The sequence below is a fragment of the Thamnophis elegans genome, chromosome 1 (assembly GCF_009769535.1).
Source record: "Thamnophis elegans isolate rThaEle1 chromosome 1, rThaEle1.pri, whole genome shotgun sequence".
In the NCBI taxonomy this organism is placed as follows: domain Eukaryota; kingdom Metazoa; phylum Chordata; class Lepidosauria; order Squamata; family Colubridae; genus Thamnophis; species Thamnophis elegans.
The window spans coordinates 70,013,282-70,033,421 of record NC_045541.1 but is presented as its reverse complement, the minus strand read 5'-3'; the positions used below and the strand labels follow the sequence as shown (position 1 = coordinate 70,033,421).

The window sequence follows — 20,140 nt, the reverse complement described above, 5'->3', positions numbered from 1 at the left end:
TAAAGCAGAAAGAAGTGACCCCTTGCATCGAGTGACTGCCAGCAGCTGCAGAAGAAGTTGGGCAGTGATGTGATAGGTGTAGGGTGTGGGAGGCCTGGCTACAACATTCCTAAAGTGAGTGAGTGTGGGGCGCATGGGGCAACTCCTCCCCCCACCTCCACCATAGCTTGATTTTTAAGGCTGCACCTCAATCCCATCTCATACAACCAGATGGAGGGTGGGGATTAATCAGGTCTTATTTTGGGGGTAGGACTTATTTTATGCACAGGCATGAAAATCAGTCTAAGGCTTTTTTGGGGGGTAGGTCATATTTTCAGGGAAACACAGTATTATATGAGAGGAAGGAAAGAAGGTGAGTGGGTGAGGGAGGGAGGGAGGGAGGGAGGAAGGTGTCAGGGTTCCAAGTAATACCTCCAATGAAGACTCTGAGGCTTGGATTTCCTCAAAGTTCCATTTTATTAGAGATGCCATATTGGCACATCTGGAAAAATGTTATTTTGACTATATATCACCCACACTCTACATAATCTCCCCTCCCATTTTCCCACAGTAGAAAATGTTGCAGGCCTGAAGGCCCAAACGTAAAAGATGGCTTGCACGTCTGAGGAGAAGGAATGAAGGGCTTACATTTTCTGTAATCCAGTCTAGAGAAATACAGTATTGGTAACATTCATTTGTGTGCTAGAAATCTCCTCCAGACTTTCTTGAAGGCTGCCTTCACATCTTTGTTGTGTAAGCTGTAAATGAAAGGGTTGACCAGAGGGTTGATTACCGTATAGAACAATGCATTTGCCTTGTCCCAATTTGGAGTGTGTTGAGAGTGAGGTCTGCAATACATGATTAGAATGGAGCCATAGAAGAGAGTGACTGAAACCAAGTGAGCAGAGCAAGTGAATAAGGCTTTGTGTCTCCCTGCAGCCGAGCGGATACGCACTATGGCTGCCCCAATACCAATAATAGGAGCTCAGGATCACAACTGTGGTTACTAACATATTACTACCAATAAGAGTAGTCAGAATGAATTCATATACTTGTGTGTCATCACAGGCCATCTTCACAAGTGGCACCAGATCACAAAAGTAGTGGTTGATGACATTTCCCCTCCCCCAAAAAAACGTAGTCAAAAGGTGTTACTAGTGTGTTCAATGGCATTGGCAAAACCAGCTACGTAGGAACCTACCACCAGCTGGATACAGAGCTTCTTAGGCATGGCAATGGCATAAAGGAGTGGGTTGCAGATGGCCACAAAGCGGTCATAGGCCATGACGGCCAGTAAAAAGCATTCACCAAAGGTTAATCCAGCAGAGAAGAACTGGGCTGCACAACCTGCTAGGGACATTTGAAATTTGAATTTGAATTTGAAAGTTTATTTATAGGCCGCCCTTTTCCCTGGGGGGACTCAGGGCGGCTTACAACTCATGGGGAAGGGGATACAAACAATGACACATAAGAACAATACATAATTAAAAAGAACACAACATTCATACCATTCGGGTGGGGGTGGATTAAATCTTTAGCCCCAGGCCTGACGGGATAGCCAGATTTTAAGGGCTGTGCGGAAGGTCTGGAGGGTGGTGAGGGTACGAATCTCCACGGGGAGATCGTTCCAAAGGGTTGGAGCTACTACCGAGAAGGCTCTCCTCCGCGTAGTTGCCAGTCGACACTGACTGGCAGATGGAATTCGGAGGAGGCCTAATCTGTGTGATCTAATTGGTCGCGAGGAGGTAATTGGCAGGAGGCGGTCTCTCAAGTATCCAGATCCACTACCATGAAGGGCTTTATGGGTGGCAAGTAGCACCTTGAAGCGCACCCAGAGATCAACAGGTAGCCAGCGCAGCTCGCGGAGGATAGGTGTTATGTGGGTGAACCGAGGTGCACCCACAATCGCTCGCGCGGCCGCATTCTGGACTAGCTGAAGTCGCCGGATGCTCTTCAAGGGCAGCCCCATGTAGAGCACGTTGCAGTACTCCAGCCTAGAGGTCACAAGGGCACGAGTGACTGTTGTGAGGGCCTCCCGGTTCAGGTAGGGTCGCAACTGGTGCACCAGGCGAACCTGGGCAAATGCCCCCCTGGTCACAGCTGACAAATGATGGTCAAAGGTCAGCTGTGGGTCCAGGAGGACTCCCAAGTTGCGAACCCTGACTGAGGGGTGTAGTGTTTGACCCCCTAGCCTGAGAGATGGAACACTTGCCAAATTAGTGGGAGGGAAACACAACAGCCACTCGGTCTTATCCAGGTTGAGCACAAGCTTGTTAGCCCTCATCCAGTCCCTAACAGCTTCAAGGTCGTGGTCCATCACATCCACCGCTTCATTGAGTTGGCACGGGGCAGACAGATACAACTGGGTATCGTCCGCATATTGAAGGTATCTTATCCCGTGCCGCTGAATGATCTCGCCCAGCGGTTTCATGTAGATGTTGAATAGTAGGGGGGATAAGACCGAACCCTGCGGCACCCCATATGTTAGGGGCCTAGGGGTCGATCTCTGCCCTCCAACTAACACCAACTGTGACCTGTCCAAGAGGTAAGAGGAGAACCACTGCAAAACAGTGCCTCCCACCCATGTGGTTGTTCTTGGACACACAATCAGACAAGATCTGAGGAGTGGAAAGCTGACAGTATAAATTGGGGCTTAATTGTCAGTAATCTAGTCTGGAGAAATACAGAACCTAAATGACATTCATTTGGGTGCTGTGAGTCTCCCCCAGATTTTTTTGAAGGCTGCCTTTACATCTTTGTTGCGTAGGCTATAAATTAAAGGGTTGACCAGAGGATTGACTACTGTATAAAACAATGCATTTGCCTTGTCCCAATTTGGAGTATGTTGAGAGTGAGGTCTGCAATACATGATTAGAATGGAGCCATAGAAGAGAGTGACTGAAACCAAATGAGCAGAGCAAGTGAAGAAGGCTTTGCGTCTCCCTGCAGCCGAGCGGATACGCACTATGGCTACACCAATACCAATATAGGAGCTCAGGATCACAATTGTGGTTGCTAACATATTACTACCAATAAGAGTAGTTAAAATGAATTCATATACTTGTGTGTCATCACAGGCCATCTTCACAAGTGGCACCACATCACAAAAGTAGTGGTTGATGACATTTTCCCCACAAAAACGTAGTCGAAAGGTGTTACTAGTGTGGGCAATGGCATTGGCAAAACCAGCTATGTAGGAACCTACCACCAGCTGGATACAGAGCTTCTTAGGCATGGCAGTGGCATAAAGGAGTGGGTTGCAGATGGCCACAAAGCGGTCATAGGCCATGACGGCCAGTAAAAAGCATTCACTGAAGGTCAATCCAGCAGAGAAGAAGAACTGGGCTGCACAACCTGCTAGGGACATGCGGTTGTTCTTGGACACACAATCAGACAAGATCCGAGGAGTGTAGACTGTCGAATACCAAATATCCAGGAAGGAAAGGCTGCCCACAAAGAAGTACATGGGTGTGTGCAAGTGGAAGTCCAGGTAGATCAGGGCCATGAGACCCAGATTCCCAATCAGTGTTAGGGTATAGGAGACCAAGAAAAGCACAAAGAAGGTTATTCGTAGAAATGGGTCTGTTGTAAATCCAACCAAGACAAAACCAGTAATGGCTGTTTGGTTGCTTTTCACTTCCATTGTTTTCAGACGCACAACCTGTTTACAGAGGAGAGAGAACTAAGAATTTGGCAGAAGTCAGTCCAGGAATAGAGAATTCATTCAAAACCTTTGAAGGATGTGTTGAACCCCCAACAGCTTTGGTACAATTTTGTTTCTGCTTTTTAAATGTTCTATAACTATTTACAGGATGCAGGTCAGAATCATAGGCACTCTGTGAACTTTTCCAACTCTTTCTGAATGTAGATCAGAGTGATGTTATTGGCTGTCTGACCTTTAGGAGACTTGGTTATAAGTAGAATTTCAAAACCATGCCAACAAAGTGTGTATAACCAAGGCTATGGTTTTCCCAGTTGTAATGTATGGCTGTGAAAGTTGGACCATAAGAAAAGCTGAGCACCAAAGAATTTAGGCCTTTGAACTATGGTGCTGGAAAAGACTCCTGCGAATCCCTTGTATTGCAAGGCAATCAAATCGATCAGTCTTAGAAGAGTTCAACCCTGACTGCTCTTTAGAAGGCCTGAAGATGAAGCTCAAATATTTTGGCCATCTAATTAAAAGTCAGGACTCACTGGAGAAGAGCCTAATGCTGGGAACTACTGAGGGCAAAAGAAGAAGGGGATGACAGAGAATGAGGTGGCTGGATGGAGTAACTGAAGCAGTAGGCATGAGCTTAAATGGACTCCAGAGAATAGTAGAGGACGGGAAGGGCTGGAGGAATGTTGTCCATGGGGTCGTGATGGGTCAGACATGACTTCGCAACTAACAACAACAGAATTTTGAGGAAGACTAATCTGTGAAATTAGAGATACGTCCTAGGACAGATAATGTGTAGCCACTTTTACATATTTGCCAAGATAACTTGCTCATATAAACATGATGAGTCAACCTGGAGTTGAAGGAAACATTGGCTTTTCTAAAAGGACACAGGGAAATGGAGGCATATATTCCACATGGATTTCTTCTCCTAAGGGATATAAAAAAGGTTGGCCAATGATTTCCCATATTGAAGTTGTGTCTGGATTATTTAAAAAAGAATAAAATGTAGGAGTTTCCTTGATTGACCCAAGACATTTCAGCTGATTTGGAGATGGTTACATTGTTATATGATTAATTGAAGAAGCCCATTCAGATCTTTGGGACTATATTGCCTTCTGCTCAAAGATTAGAATTGAGAGGCAATATTTTTCTTCTGCTTGGCATTCCTCTCCAACCAAGAGTTGGCTTTACAGTCTGTGAGGTGATAAATTAGGTTTCATATATACTACATATAAAATAAACTCCATGGTTTTACCAAGGCTCGAAAGAGAGAGAGAATGTAAATCTAAATGCCTTCCCAGAATTAGACTCCTGCTCCTAACAAGACTAAGACAATGACAGGTATGCAGAAAATAAAGATATGTTTGCAACTACAAAAAACTACATTTTAAAAAAGAGAATGGTTTAAATTATAAAATCATGTTTAAATCTATGTAACCCAGATCTTTTTAACAATCTATTTGCTATGGGCACACATAGGAGAAAAGAAAAGAACAAGAGATTAAAATGATCCAAAATCTACCATCCCAAATTAAAACAAAGAAAAGCATCCTGGTAATTTCTATTAGTCTGAGATGATGAAATATTTTTATCACTTGGCAAAAGATACAGCAAACCCTAGAAATACTTTTACTACAATGCTGATCAGGTGAGGGGTGGGCTTCATAGTTAGGAGACCAAGTAGAACACTGTTTAAAGTTTGGACTCCAGGCAGGATGAGGCCACTGTATTGTAATGGGGGAAGAGTACATGTAGTAGACTTACATGCTGTTAACATGAATTGCAAGTGAAAAAAGGTCATACATAAATACCTGAAAATCTGAAGTTTTGCACATGAAATTTTGAACATGTGGATTTTACAATGATAGATCAAAGAAGGGAAAATGAGGTATAATTTTTCATATCAATACCTCACAAAGCAGGTTTAGAGGGGCCTAGAATAATTCAAATCTAGACAAAATATTTTAAATGTTGCAAAAATAATTCAATACTATGCACTCAGTCAACTGGCCATCAGAGGAAACATTACTTCATAACTGTCAAGGAATTGCTGCATCCATAGTGTAAAATTTTAAACAGAATATCTTTTTAGAAAATCTGCCTCTTGCTAAATTATGGTAACTTGTATGGCTCATCATGCTAACTGGGAATTCTTTTTTTTTAAAATTTAACTGTTATTAATGTCTTTTCAATCTGGAAATAATTCCCCATACTTTGGTTCCTTCTCTATACCAAAGATACTAGGTCACATATGAATTGTTTTATACTCAACGAAATTGGCTGGAGGACAATTCCCTCAAAGCAGAATTATTTCAAAATAGAAGAGAGAGAAAGCTTAGGCTGGCTGGAGCTGTAAAACTAAAACATATAGCAGAAAGTCCAAATAGGGAAATAAAGATTTCATGGATTTCAAGAAAGCAGAGTAATATTAGGAGTCATTATTAACATTTGCACTGTAGTAATGACTGTTTCTCTGTTGTGCTATTGAAATACAGATAATCCTCAGCGTACAACCACAATTGAGCCCAAAATTTATGTTGCTAAGTGAGAAATGTGTTAACTAAGTTTCACCCCATTTTACAAATTTTCTAGTCACATTTCTTAAGTGAATTACTGCAGTTGTTAAGTTAGTAACAGAGTTGTTAAATGAATCTGGTTTCCCGATTGACTTTGCTTGTCAGAAGTTTGCAAATGGTGTTTGTGTAACCCCAGGATATTGCAACTGTCATAAATGTGAGTCAGTTGCCAAGCATCTGAATGTAAATCACATGACAATAGGGATGCTGCAATGGTCATAAGTGTGAAAAACAGTTATAAATCACTTTTTTCAGTGCCATTGTCACAAATGATCACTAAGTGAACTTTTGTAAGTTGAAGACTACCTGTACACTGCTTTATTCTGTGAAACCTACAGTGTTCAGTCTTTTACAGCTTCCTTGCTTAATGAATTCAGATTCCCTAGTTAGCCTGTCACCTCATGCCTAAAGCTCTGTAATCCCGAAAATGTTTTGATCTCTAAATTATCTCATATGATGCAACTCTTTATTCAAGATTCAAGATTTAATGAATTTGTATGCCGCCCAATCCCAAAGGACTCCGGTGGCTTACATAAAAACAGTTTTAAAAATACTAAAAGATTTAAAATACAAAGAAGTATTGAAATACTCTCCAATTTTCTAGACCTTTAAAATCCTCCTTCAGAAAATTGGACCACTCAAACATTTCTTCTATCTTTTCTAAAGGCTTTCTGTGAGGAAGATGGATGGGTAAGAAGTTTGATAGAGATAGGTAAGTAGATAGATGGCTGGCTGGCTAGATGATACGTAGATAGGTAGGTAGGTAGGTAGGTAGTTAGATAGGTAGATAGGTAGGTAGATAAGTAGGTAGGTAGATAGATAGGTAGATAGGTAGGTAAGTAGATAGGTAGATAGGTAGATAAATAGATAGAGATAAATCTTTTTCTCAGCTGTACAACTGCCTAGCTTTCCAGAGCACTGATAACTTGATTTCACTATTCTGCACTGCTCTTTGTCTACAAAATTTCATAAAACTAAGTTTCTACCAACGTACAGTAGATTCAATTCTTCTCTTGGAGGTAGTTTAGGTAATTAAACGTTCTAAAGATGTGCTGTGAAAAGCTTTCTCTGTCCTTTCTCAGACCTCTACCTGGACTTTGTTTTTCAAATCCTTTGTTTTCAAGGCATGTGTCAGAGGCAGGTTTGACTCCTACCAGCTGTTAGAGAAAGTGCGAAGAAACTGAAGTGTTACCATGCATGATGCATGGACCTGCCTCTGGGATGAATTGGAAGTCAAAAAGTAATTTGCCTTCAAACATTTTACAATTAGTTAAGTTCCAGCTGGGGAAATTATAACCTTGATGGGAATTTCCCTAATTTAAATCTAGTGATGCCAAACTTACCTGAATCAGAATACGTCTTCCCGCTAAGTCTGTTTGGACAAGCTAACAGACCACCATACATGAGAGCTTTGTGTTTTCCTAAATAGGGTGAGCACAATATACCTTCAACTTAAGTAGCCTCAGTTCCCTGTGGAAGACTGAGTCTTTCCTCTGATGATCTGGAACATTAGTATCATGCCAAACATTTTCTCTTAACTTTCCCAAAGGGAATTTCATCTAAGAAAAGAATGGGGGGAAAACCACCATTTCCTACCCGAGATCTTCAAGTAAATAATCATCCCTACCCGAGATCTTCAAGTAAATAATCATCTTCCACATTAAAAGTTCAGTCATTTTATGTATTTATTTATCATTTCACCTTATATCATTTGTCTCAGGGCCCTTTCTGGAAGAAACAGTGTTGTTCACACTTGATAATAGCCAGACCTTTTATTATTATAATAAAAAAACTATTTATTTAAATAGGTTTTAGAGAAAAACATAAAAAGAGAAAGAAAAGAAAATAACAAAAACAACAACAAACTGAAGAGAAAAGAAGGGATTAATAAGAAAGCTGTTAGCTAAAGTGAATGATTAATCTGACTTGAATCATGGTTCTAAGTCTATACAGATTCAAACCAAAACTAACTAAAGTGAATAATTATGGCTTCATCATATTTGAGAAGTAAACTCCAATTTCCGCATTATAAAATAAAGCCTAAAGATCTATTAAAAATTGTGGATTTTTTTTTGAAAAAATTGATGTCTTACACCTCTTATTTAAAAATATTTTATTTTTATGGAACTTTTAAAATCAGTCCCTTGAATACAATCCCCCTCCCCCTTTTTCAATTTCTTATGTTTCTAAATGTTAAAGACTCATAGTTTGGCAAATTATTTCTAGGAAACACACACACACACAAACCGTGACCCGTCAAAAGCGCGGAGGACAAAATCGCGCTCGACGAAAGCGCGCATGTGACGTCATCACAGCGCAACGAAAAAAATTAAAAATTGAAATAAAATTAAAATTAAAGCAAGCCGATTCACATAAAGGTAAGGGTTAGGTTTAGGGTTAGGGTTAGGTTAAGGGTTAGGGTTAGGTTTAGAGCGTTAGCGTTAGGTTTAGCGTTAGGTTAAGGGTTAGCGTTAGGTTTAGCGTTACGTTAACGGTTAGGTTTAGGGTTAGATTTAGGGTTAGGTTAAGGGTTAGGTTTAGGGTTAGGTTTGGGGGGGTTAGGGTAAGGTTTTAGCTTTATTTTTACATTTTTCGATCACAGTGCGATGTTTTCGTTGCGCTGTGATGACGTCAAATGCGCGCTTTCGTCGAGCGCGATTTTGTCCTCCGCGATTTTGTGGTGGAACCACACAAACATGCAAACAACTTTGCAAAGTTGAATAGAAAAATATGAATATTCACCAGTGGTGGGTTGCAGGTGGTACACCCCAGTACGGGAGTACCGGTGCCTGCCTGGAGCACCAGGTACCGTTCCAGTATGATGCTCAAGAGGGCCCACCCACCCACCTGAACTCCTTACCTGTATTTGAGCTCTTCGGCACTTCCACGCATGTGCACGGTGAGCACAGCGCCTGCGCAACACTCCGCAAAGAAATTTTGAACTTTGCAAAGTTGAACAGAAAAATATGAATATTCACCCAGTCCCTGTATCAGATTTTATTTCCTAACTAGCAATCCATGATTTAATTTCATATAATTTAACTGGTAACATAAATGTTCACACATCTCCCCTCCAACTCAAGAGCAAACAATACTACTTCTTATCCACATGTCTAAACATGTCAGGATCAGAGGTGGGTTGCTAATTTTTTTTACTACCGGTTCAGGTGCGTTCCCACATATGCACACAACACTTCTGCGCATGCACAGAAGTGTCTGGCGGATGGGTGTAGCCCAATGGTGGGATTCAAATAATTTAACAACCGGTTCTCTGCCCTAATGACCATCTGGGTAAGTGGGGCTTGGTGGTCATGTGACTGGGTAGGCATGGCCAACTCAAGGTCACTCAGGTAAATGGGCGCTTCGCCTTAACTGTTACAATGTAATAAGGGTTAACTGGAGAGGCAGTTTCTGTAAGCAGGGCAATAAAGATTAGGCTAGAAACAACACTAGAATGTTTCCTTCCTGCCTTCCTTACAGGACTAGCCCTGTAAAGTGGAAAAAAACAAAAGGAGATTTCTTCCAACAACCGGTTCTCTGAACTGCTTAGAAAGTTACCAACTGGTTCTCCCAAATAGGTGCGAACTGGCTGAATCCCACCACTGGTGGAGCCTCCCACCAACACCACTACTGGTTTGCTTGATCTGGGCTGAACCAGTAGCAACCCACCTTTGGTCAGGATCATGATTCATGGCATGGGCTGAGGTCTGTCACATGACAGCCAGTAATGACAGCCAATAAGTTTGTCACATGACAGTCAGTAAGGATCAGAATTATATGTCCAGGCATGTCTGGGAATCAACTGCATGTAGTTTCCAGTTGTGAATCAAACTCTGTTTTCTATTGGGAGACATATTGTGATTTAAATGATCATGAGTTCCTGAACTATGATCACTGCGTGTCTCCTTGGAAGCTTCTTATGGAGCAATATTGATATATTGTGGATGGTGATTTACCGCCTTCAGGCTGCCCTTCCCATCTTCCCTCTGCCATTTTGTCTGGCAGGAAAAACAGGTGCCTGGTTTCCACTGAGGCATATTCTTGTCACGCCTGCCATGTTCGTTATTGTATGTTAAATGGGATCCTTGCAAACCCAGTTTTGGCTCTTTTCAAAGAGGGGAGAAGTCAGTAATTATAGAAACAGGACTAGGCCTCTCCTGATGAAGCTGTCATGGAAGAGTGTGTGCTTATGATACATGTGTCTCTTGTCTGGCCCCTGGGAGATGAAGGTGCTGCCTTTCAAGGTTCTTCCTGGGGCTTTACTGTTGAAGGTCTCAAGGAAGGAAGAAGGATGCATTGAAAAGGGAGAAACAGTTCTTTCTGCTTCAATGCAGTGTGCAACGCCCAGTTTGACAACAGATTGAACAAGTTACTGGCATAGAGCATACAGTTGCTTTATCCCAGTGATGGCGAACCTTTCCGGCACCAAGTGGAAACTGGAACGTGTGTGTGTGTGTGTGTGTGTGTGTGTGTGTGTGTGTGTGTGTGTGCCGGAGCACCAGAAACCCAAAGACCAGCTGGCCGGTATGCATGTCAGAGCGCTGGAAACCAGAAGACCAGCTGATGATGGTACACGTGCCCACAGAAAAGGCTCTGCGTGCCATAGGTTCGCTATCATGGCTGTATCCTAATTTTAAGCCCATTTGAGGAGAGGCCATGCACGACTGGCCGTGCTCCACGGCAGGAGGACGCATGGCACAATGGAGCAACTGCTGCTTGTTTGGTGGGGGGTGGTGCTGGCTATAATGGGCAGCTTTGTTTTTTTCTCACAGTGATTCTGCCGCTTGCCCCACCCACTATCAGCCAGATGCCGTCGCTTCCCTCAAGCATTGCTTTGCCAACCTGATTTCCAGCTCCGTCGTGTTTTTTGCTATCATGTGCAGGAAAATAAGTTTTCGTGACTAAAAAAATATTCAATCGATTCCAACTTTGTAAGATTTTTTTCTTTTGCAAGAGGTTGAAATTGATTGATTGCATTTTATTTTTAGTCCCACAAAGTTTTGTTTCTCTGCACATGATGGCGAGAAACGTGATGGAGCTGGAAATCATGTAGGTGAATAAATGCTTGGGGGAAGCGAGGGTATCTGACCATTGCCAGCAAACCTTTCTGCCCACAAAAAACTCATCTTTGACCGCTGACATCAAAAGGCAGAGCAAGAGCTGCCGGGAAGAAGCCAGTAGACCTGGGAGTCTGAAATACCTTTCCTCCCCCCAAACAAACTTTCCCCCAACTGTCCCCAAATTACAGTGAAAGCGAGGGGCAGGAAGCACTGCCATGCTTGGTGAGGGGGAGAGAGAAGAGGAGCTCCATCTCGTTCCATGACCCCCAATGAAAGGCAGTGTCAGCCACATGCCCTGTCACCATGCAGAGATCATGTAGGCAGAGGCAAAGGCAGAGGCAAAGGCAGGCAAGCAGGCTGGGATGTGTGAGAGGCAGCTAAGGAAGACTCAGTAGGCAAGGATCAGCTGGGCTGTGGGGGGCCGTGGTTGAGGCAAGTGAAGGAACCAGAGGGTAGCAGCAGCTATGCCACAGGCAGGACTGTAGAAATCGGTCAATGTGGGCGGGTTGAGATAAGGAGGAGGGGCAGGGCAGGGTCAGCCAACAATTTAACAAACTGTTCAGCGAAAGTGGTGCGAACTGGTTGAATCACATCACTATGTATGTGTATGTGTATGTGTATGTGTATGTGTATGTGTATGTGTATTGTATGTGTATGTGTATGTGTATGTGTATGTGTATGTGCATGTGCATGTGCATGTGTATGTGTATACGTATGCATATGCATGTGCATGTGCATGTGCATATGTATATGTACTTGGATCATATAAGCCAACTTTATATTTCTTTTTGTTTTTAAAATCTTGATATTTATTCCTTTTAAAAAGAATCCCCAAAGCTTATTTCTTTTTATTTTCTCTCAGAAACTCCCTTGTGAGTATAACACTTCTTTTTTATAAGTCCAAGATAAATAAATTGTCCACGTCACTCCCCTGATTCATTATTTGTCTGTTGCTTTTAGTGATTAAGTCATCAACTGGTTTCACTTATAAATACATTCTCCATTTCATTCTTCTATTTTGTCATTTTAAAATCCATATCCCAAACAGTCTCATTCTCATTTGTATCCTCTTCTCTTTTAAATTCGTTTTATTGCAGCATACAATCTTAAAATAAATGTCTGAGTGCATTGTTAGCAAACATCCTTGTTTTCTTTGAAAGTCAATATACTTTTCTCCCTCCTATATTAGTAGAGCTCATCTCCTTTAATTATAATATTTAGTTATTTCTAGTTGCCTTTAGTGTTCAACCATTAAATTCCCCTTTTATCATGGGTTTAATCCGCAACACTTTCCCACAAGATTTCTTACACTTAAGATTGAAAATCTCCATGTGTTAAAAGGATTTAAGAAACTCACAAGGATTGTTTTAATTTCAAAATCTTATCTCTTAATCTTATTTCTAATTCATCTGACCTTAATTTATAATTATAATTAATTTATAGTTTTCCAAAAGCATATTTCTAATCACCTTTTTGCTGTTATTTAAAAAAATCTTTAAATTTATATTTAATAATTCTTTCAAGCATTGAAGGAAACACACCTGATGTTTTTAGGCTTGTTGATCCATAGGTCCCTAAGAACTGAAAAGCAATTAACAAGCAATTTCTTAAAGTGATTAAACAAGGGCATAGGCAAACCTAGTGTTCTTTTAAAGGTGCGAAGCATAATTTTAGCAAGATGCTATAGTGTTATCTCTCAGAGCTCTAAACCTTCCAGAGTGCTAGCTCCTTGCAAAGAACAACTGTATACAGTAGAGCATTTGTGGGTGATCTGAAGACTTTTTTCTTGTCCAGCGGAAAATCACAAAGAGCCAGTCTATTCATCAGCTCTTCATTCTGCCACAGTGGAGCTGTGCTTCAGTTTGCCAATTCTTACCTTGAAGTCCAACTTTTTCTCCAGCTTCTCATTGTCCAGTGATTTTATTCTGATCATGCTGTGTCTGTTTCATTCTGTTTCTGCCTCTCTGTAGGATGTTGTATAGTAGGAAGAGGAATGGGAAGATGTATATATCGGAAACAGTTGCTTACACTGAGAAGTAAGTGTGGAAATTTTTGAGGACCGAAGATGGTGGTTAATTCTTGCAGCAATCTCTCAGATCTGCTGTCTTTCTTCATCATCTTTTATGAAAGAAGGAAGGAAGGAAGGAAGGAAGGAAGGAAGGAAGGGAGGGAGGGAGGGAGGGAGGGAGGGAGGGAGGGAGGAAGGAAGGAAGGAAGGAAGGAAAGCTGACAGTAAAAATTGGGGCTTAATTGTCCGTAATCTAGTCTGGAGAAATACAGAACCTAAATGACATTCATTTGGGGGCTGTGAGTCTCCCCCAGATTTTTTTGAAGGCTGCCTTTACATCTTTGTTGCGTAGGCTATAAATTAAAGGGTTGACCAAAGGATTGACTACTGTATAAAACAATGCATTTGCCTTGTCCCAATTAGGAGTGTGTTGAGAGTGAGGTCTGCAATACATGATTAGAATGGAGCCATAGAAGAGAGTGACTGAAACCAAATGAGCAGAGCAAGTGAAGAAGGCTTTGCGTCTCCCTGCAGCCGAGCGGATACGCACTATGGCTGCCCCAATACCAATATAGGAGCTCAAGATCACAACTGTGGTTGCCAACATATTACTACCAATAAGAGTAGCCAGAATGAGTTCATATACTTGTGTGTTATCGCAGGCCATCTTCACAAGTGGCACTGCATCACAAAAGTAGTGATTGATGACATTGTCCCCACAGAAGCGTAGCCGAAAGGTGTTGCCAGTGTGGGCAATGGCATTGGCAAAACCAGCTACATAGGAACCTACTACCAGCTGGACACAGAGCTTCTTGGGCATAGCGGTGACATAAAGGAGCGGGTTGCAGATGGCCACAAAGCGGTCATAGGCCATGACGGCCAGCAAGAAGCATTCACTATAGGCCAAGCCAGCAGAGAAGAAGAACTGGGCTGTGCAACCAGCAAGGGACATGTGGTTGTTCATGGACACACAGTCAGACAAGATCCGAGGAGTGTAGACTGAAGAGTACCAGATATCCAGGAAAGAAAGACTGCCCACAAAGAGGTACATGGGTGTGTGCAAGCAGGAATCTAGGTAGATCAGGGTCATAAGGCCCAAGTTCCCAATCAGTGTTAGCGTGTAGGAGACCAAGAAGAGCACAAAGAAGATTATTCGTAGAAATGGGTCTGTTGTAAACCCAACCAAGACAAAATCAGTAAGCAATGTCCAATTGCCTTCCACTTCTGTCATTTTTATAAGCATAACCTGTTTAGAAAGGAAAGTGAAGTGAGAATTCTGCAGTTCTCAGCCCAAGAATAGAGAATTCATTCCAATCTCTTGAAAGATTTGTTGAACTCCCAAGACCTTTGGTACAATTTTGTCAATGATGCCCCGAACTGATTTTGCTTCTACTTTTAAAATGTTCTATACACATTTATAGCATGCTGTTTATAATTGTTGTCAATAATATTCCAAACTTATTTCTAAATATAGCTCTCAGCATATGGAAGTACTTGACTGATATTATTGGCTGTCAAACCTGTTGGACGGTTGGGGGATGAATAGAATTTGGAGGAAGACAATGAGGAAAACTAGTCTGGGAAGCTAGAGACATCACCTAGGGCAGCTTCTCCCAGATAATTACATGGACACCGCTTTTTGTTATAGGGCATAGAAAAAAAGAAAGAAAAGAATGAGATATTAAAGGGATCCTTTGTCTAGCATCCCAAATTAAAATGAAGAAAAGTATCCTAGTACCTTTTATTAGATTAAAATGGAGAAGGTGAAATCCACATGAAGGTGTGGACTTCATGTTTGGGGGAGGAGGTGTAACACCGTTAAAGGCTGAGCTCCAGACAAGATGAGGCCATGTATTGTAATGGGGGAAGTGTACATTTAGCAGGGGCTTCTGCTGCTAATATGAACTACAAGTGAGGGAGGGGGGAGATCATGCATAAATATTTGAGAATCTGAAGGCCCAGTTCTGCACCTGTTGATTTTATAATAATGCATAGATTTTCAGGCTGTAAAAATCAAAGGTTAAATGAGGCATAATATTTTATATCAGCATCTCACAAAACAGGTTTAGAGGAGATTTTATTCTGGAATGATTCAAATCTAGTCCAAATATTTTAAATCTTGCAAAAACAAGTGAATACTATTTCCCATAAATTGTCGAGGAAATAGATGCATCTGTTGTGCAAATTTTTAAACAGATAAAAATATCCTTTTAGAAAGTCTGCACATTCCTAAATGAACCAGCACCAATTACTTATCTGGAAATTCTTCATTTCTTAATTTATCTGTTATTCCCTCCCCCCCAATCATCTCAAGGCTTATTCTGATCCCTCCCTATATTCCTTTTCCTATAATTTTGTCAGGTGCAACAGACCAAGAGAAAGCAATGGAATGAAAGTCAGTGAACCTCATATTTGAGCACCATCTGGGTAATGGGTACTGGTAATAGTAATGACATACCATCCAGGCAATCTATTACCTGCCAGTTATGGACAAATGGAAATCTCAGATTGGTAGGATGAATATTGTCCCATTCATGTTATACATCAAGAGGGTCTCTGCCATATAGTATATCCATAATTAGCTCATCTGGGGCCCTGCATTTACAAAACTGGAAGCTGACATCAAATTAGTTTGTGAAAATGCTCCCAGTCCCCATTCTCAGCCTTTTTTGGGGCGGGGGGGGGGGGGGGGCTCATGACTCTCCTCACCTTAAGGTGCTTTGGCAGTATTAGTATTGGATTCCATAATTTCACCCTTAATATTCTGTCATCAGACTTCAAATAGTTCAGCCAAGCATTCTTAACTTCGTCCTCTCTTCCCCAATATACTGGAAGCAGTTATCATAATACTCATCCAGAATAGTCACTGCATGAACTAAGTGCCTGAGGGTGCAACACATCTGGGAAGGCAAGCTGGCTAGAGAAAGCAGACCTCACCAATGACTTCTTTTGCGGTGGTGAAAGCTAAATTGTATCCAGGTATCCCAACCATCTTCTGGATTGTTTTCTTTTGCCCTTTGTCTCCTGTCACTATCAACCTGTTTATTTCATACCACTTGCATAATGGTACATTAAATCTGAAGCCATTAAATGCTGGGGATGATACTTGTTCAATAATTCTGAGATTTGCATTTTCATTTTTCTTGTTGACATGAATTCGAATTTTGCTGACAACCAGCACTTATCTTTCAAGTTTTCAAGGATTTTTTTAAATGAATAGGGTACATGGAATAGTTTAAAGTGCAACATTATGCATTAAGCATAGGCCCTGTAATGAATCCAGCACGAATTACTTCCAACATGTTGATGTAGGATACCCCTATAAGAGAATGCTTGGTACCAAAGATCCTAGGATGCATATGAATTATTTTGCATTCAACACAATCCATTGGAGAGCAATTTCTCAAAAGCAGAATTATTTCAAAATTCCAGAGAGGAAAAGCTTAGACTGGAACCTCAAATGTATAATAGAAACCAAATAGGGAAAGAAAGAGTTAATGGATTTCAAGAAAGCAGAGTAATATTAGGAGTCATGATTAATATTTGCATTATAGTAATGACTGTATACTTATTGTGCTTCTTTATTCTGTGACACCTACAGTGTTGTCTTTTACAGTTTCACTGCTTAATGCATTTAGATTCATTAGTTAGCCTGAGCCACCCCATGCCTAAAATTCTGTAATCCCTACAATATTCTGATCTCCAAATTATCTCATATGATACAACTCTTCATTGAACCTTCTGGACCCTTGAAATCCTCCTTCAGAAAATTGGAACATTATAGAAGTCAGCAGTTTAGATAATTAAATATTTTAAAGAGCTTTCATTGCCCCTTCACAAGGCTCTACCTGGACTTTGTCTTTCAAATATCCTTTTAAGATTTTTGTCAGAGGCAGGATGGGCCTGTTTCTGGGGCAAATTAGAAATCAGAAAATTGATCCACCTTTGAATACTTGGAGTTAATTAATCAAATCCTAGCTGAGGAAATTAGAATCTTGGAAGGAATCTCCCTAAATTATACCTGGAGATGCAAAGCTTACCTGAAATCAGCTGAGTATCAGTACATTTTCTTGCTAATTCTGTTTAGCCAAGCTAACAAATCAGCCTATATGGGAGCCGTGTTTTATCCTAAATAGGGTGAATACACTATTCCTTCAAATTAAGTACCCTCGGTTTCCTTTGGAAGTACTTAGATTGAGTCTTTCCTATGGGGGATAATAAACTGAAGATGGAGCATCAGGATCATGCCAAAAGTTTTCTCTTAATTCCTCCAAGGGGAGTTTCTTCTACAAAAGTGAGTGAGAGAGAGAGAGAGAGAAAAAAATCACTATTCCCTGAGGCTACCTGAGATCTCCAGGTTAAGCAATCATCTTCCATGTTAAGAGGCCTTAGAAATTCAGCTACATTCATAACTTGTTTCATGGCCTTTTCCAGAGGGGGGGAAATGTGGATTTAATAATGATCATCCCTTTAAAATTATTGTAATTATTTAGTTAAACATTTTTTTTCCAAAAAATACAAAGAGAAAAACAAAGAAAATAACAAAAAAAAGCAATGGAAGAATCTATAACAAACTAAAGAGAAAAAAAATAAATAAAAAAGGATTACTTACTAAGAAAGCTTCCAGTCAGTCCTAGAGTGAATGATTAACTTGACGAAGACCCTGATTCTAAACCTATATGGATTCAAATCAATAGTAACAAAGGTGAATATAATGACTTCATATTTTGGAAATAACTTCAATTTGCGCCTTGTAAAATGAAGAAAAGCCTAAAATGTTTTAATTTTTATGGATTTTTAAAAATTGGTGCCTCTAATGCAAAAAAGAATACTTTTTAAAGCCATAACTGGTTTACACCCTTTATTTAAAATATTTTTGTTGACTTTTCAAAATCAGTTCCTTAAATACAGAAAAAAAACTTTCTTGAACAGGAAAACACTCCACCCCTCTCATGCACACACCAAGAGAGCTTTGCAAGTTGAATAGAAAAATACTAATTTTCACATACATTTTGAAGCAACCAGTGAATCAGATCTTATTTTCCCATTAGCAAGATGTAATTTAAGTTGACACAATTTAACTGGTTAACACAAATGCTTGTACACTAAGGTGACCAGATTGGTAAAGAGGGATACCTTTGACCGGGGGGTGGGGGGCCTTGATTAAAAATTTTATACGGAGCAACAAAAATTTTCATACAACACAAAAATAGTATTGTAATATTTTTTTATTTCAACATAACTACAATTTACAAATATAAATTGTAACTATTGGCAAACATCAAAATTTTGATCCCATGACCATAAGAATGCTGCAACGGTCACTAAGTGTGAAAATAGTCACTAAGTGTGAAAAATGGTCATCACTCACTTTTTTCAATGCCATTGTAACTTTGGTCACTAAGCCCATTATACCACCTTTCTTGCCACAGTTCTTAAGTGAATAACTGCAACTGATAAGTTAGTAACATAAGTGAATCTGGTTTCCCCATTTGACTTTGTCAAAAGGTGATTATATGACCCCAGGACACTGAAATCATCATAAATATGAATCTGTTGCCAAACATCAAAATTTTGATCGTGTGACCATGAGGATGCTGCAACAGTCACTAAATGTGAAAATGGTCGCTAAGTGTGAAAAATGGTCATCAGTCACTTTTTTCAATGCCATTGTAACTTTGGTCACTAAACAGCCATGTTCCTGACTTAACAACCACCATGATTCACTTAACGTGGCAATAAAAGGTCGCTAAATGAGGCAAAAATCATTTAACAAACGTCTCCCTTAGCAACAGAAATTGGGGGATCAATCCTGGTCGTAAGTCGAGGATTACCGGTAGCCAATTGCAAAAGGCAACTTTACTTGGAACAGGTGAGATTGTGCCCGGATCCCTTTCATGCCAACATCCCATCCTGTCCATGGGGAGAACTCCACAGGCGGACAAAAGCCCCCAATCCCCTCTCAACCTCCAGCTGACTCTGCCATCCGCCATAACCACACATGCCCCTCAAAGGCAAAACTCAGGGGGCTGAATTCTACAGGGGGAGGAGTAAAGGGGGGATTTGAGGGGCAGCCCAAAGCACCATCTGTCTAAATTTGCATCAGGCAGACAGTAACATTTTCATAGACCATGATCAGAGGAGCAGCTGATCCTATGGAGAGACTCCTCCTGCATTCAGTCCCAGGCCTACAAGTGGAAGTACCCCTTCCTTCCTTCCTCCTTTCACCTTCCTTCCTTCCTTCCTTCCTTCCTTCCTTCCTTCCTTCCTTCCTTCCTTCCTTCCTTCCCTCCCTCCCTCTTTCTTCCTTCTAGCCTTCCTCCCTTTCCATTCTTTCTCCTTCCTTTCTTCCTCTTGCCTATCTACCTTCTGTCTTTCTGCTCTTTAGTTCTCTCTTCCTTCTTCTTTCCTCTTTCCATCCTTTCACCAAAAATCAGGATGTTTTATTAGCATCAGCATCATTCTGCTGAAAATGCCAGATTCTGTGGTACTTCTGGATGAGATTTAGAAAATTACAGAGACATGAGGAACCATTATATAATTTCACTTGGCAAAACTCTGATTAAAATAATAGCAACAAAATGTAAGGTTTTTTAATTTTAAAACTCTAGCAAAACATAGATTTATTTCCAGTTTAGTTAATTAATGTCATTATAAAAAGGAATGCAATTGATTAAATAAAAATGACTTTTTCTTTTATTAAGAATACTTATTCTATATTAAACTAGAAAATATTTCATAGGCCTTTCAACAAGTTTGTTAGAAGTTTTCAGGAATGCATGCATTCTTGAAACTGATACCATGTAACGTTAAAAAGCAGATGGCTAACTAAGTACACGAAAAACCATGTTTAATT

At 40.6% G+C, this 20,140-nt stretch overlaps 2 protein-coding genes and 1 pseudogene across 2 annotated transcripts; all 3 read right to left on the bottom strand.

Annotated features, from left to right (window-relative positions):
- Positions 1-670: 670 nt before the first annotated feature.
- On the bottom strand, positions 671-1,339 carry LOC116507455 (annotated as a pseudogene).
- A 1,341-nt stretch (positions 1,340-2,680) lies between these two features.
- Positions 2,681-3,622, bottom strand: LOC116503380 (olfactory receptor 9G4-like). The gene has a single exon (XM_032209763.1). The coding sequence runs from the start codon at positions 3,620-3,622 to the stop codon at positions 2,681-2,683; it is 942 nt and encodes a 313-aa protein (XP_032065654.1).
- Positions 3,623-13,570: 9,948 nt separating this feature from the next.
- On the bottom strand, positions 13,571-14,515 carry LOC116505289 (olfactory receptor 9G4-like). Its single transcript, XM_032212453.1, has one exon. It carries the CDS (start codon positions 14,513-14,515, stop codon positions 13,571-13,573), a length of 945 nt encoding a protein of 314 aa, XP_032068344.1.
- Between the last annotated feature and the right edge of the window lie 5,625 nt (positions 14,516-20,140).

Bases quoted from the DNA above. Each gene is read 5' to 3' on its own strand.
- LOC116505289 (XM_032212453.1), bottom strand. From the start codon at position 14,515: ATGACAGAAGTGGAAGGCAATTGGACATTGCTTACTGATTTTGTCTTG.
- LOC116503380 (XM_032209763.1), bottom strand. From the start codon at position 3,622: ATGGAAGTGAAAAGCAACCAAACAGCCATTACTGGTTTTGTCTTGGTT.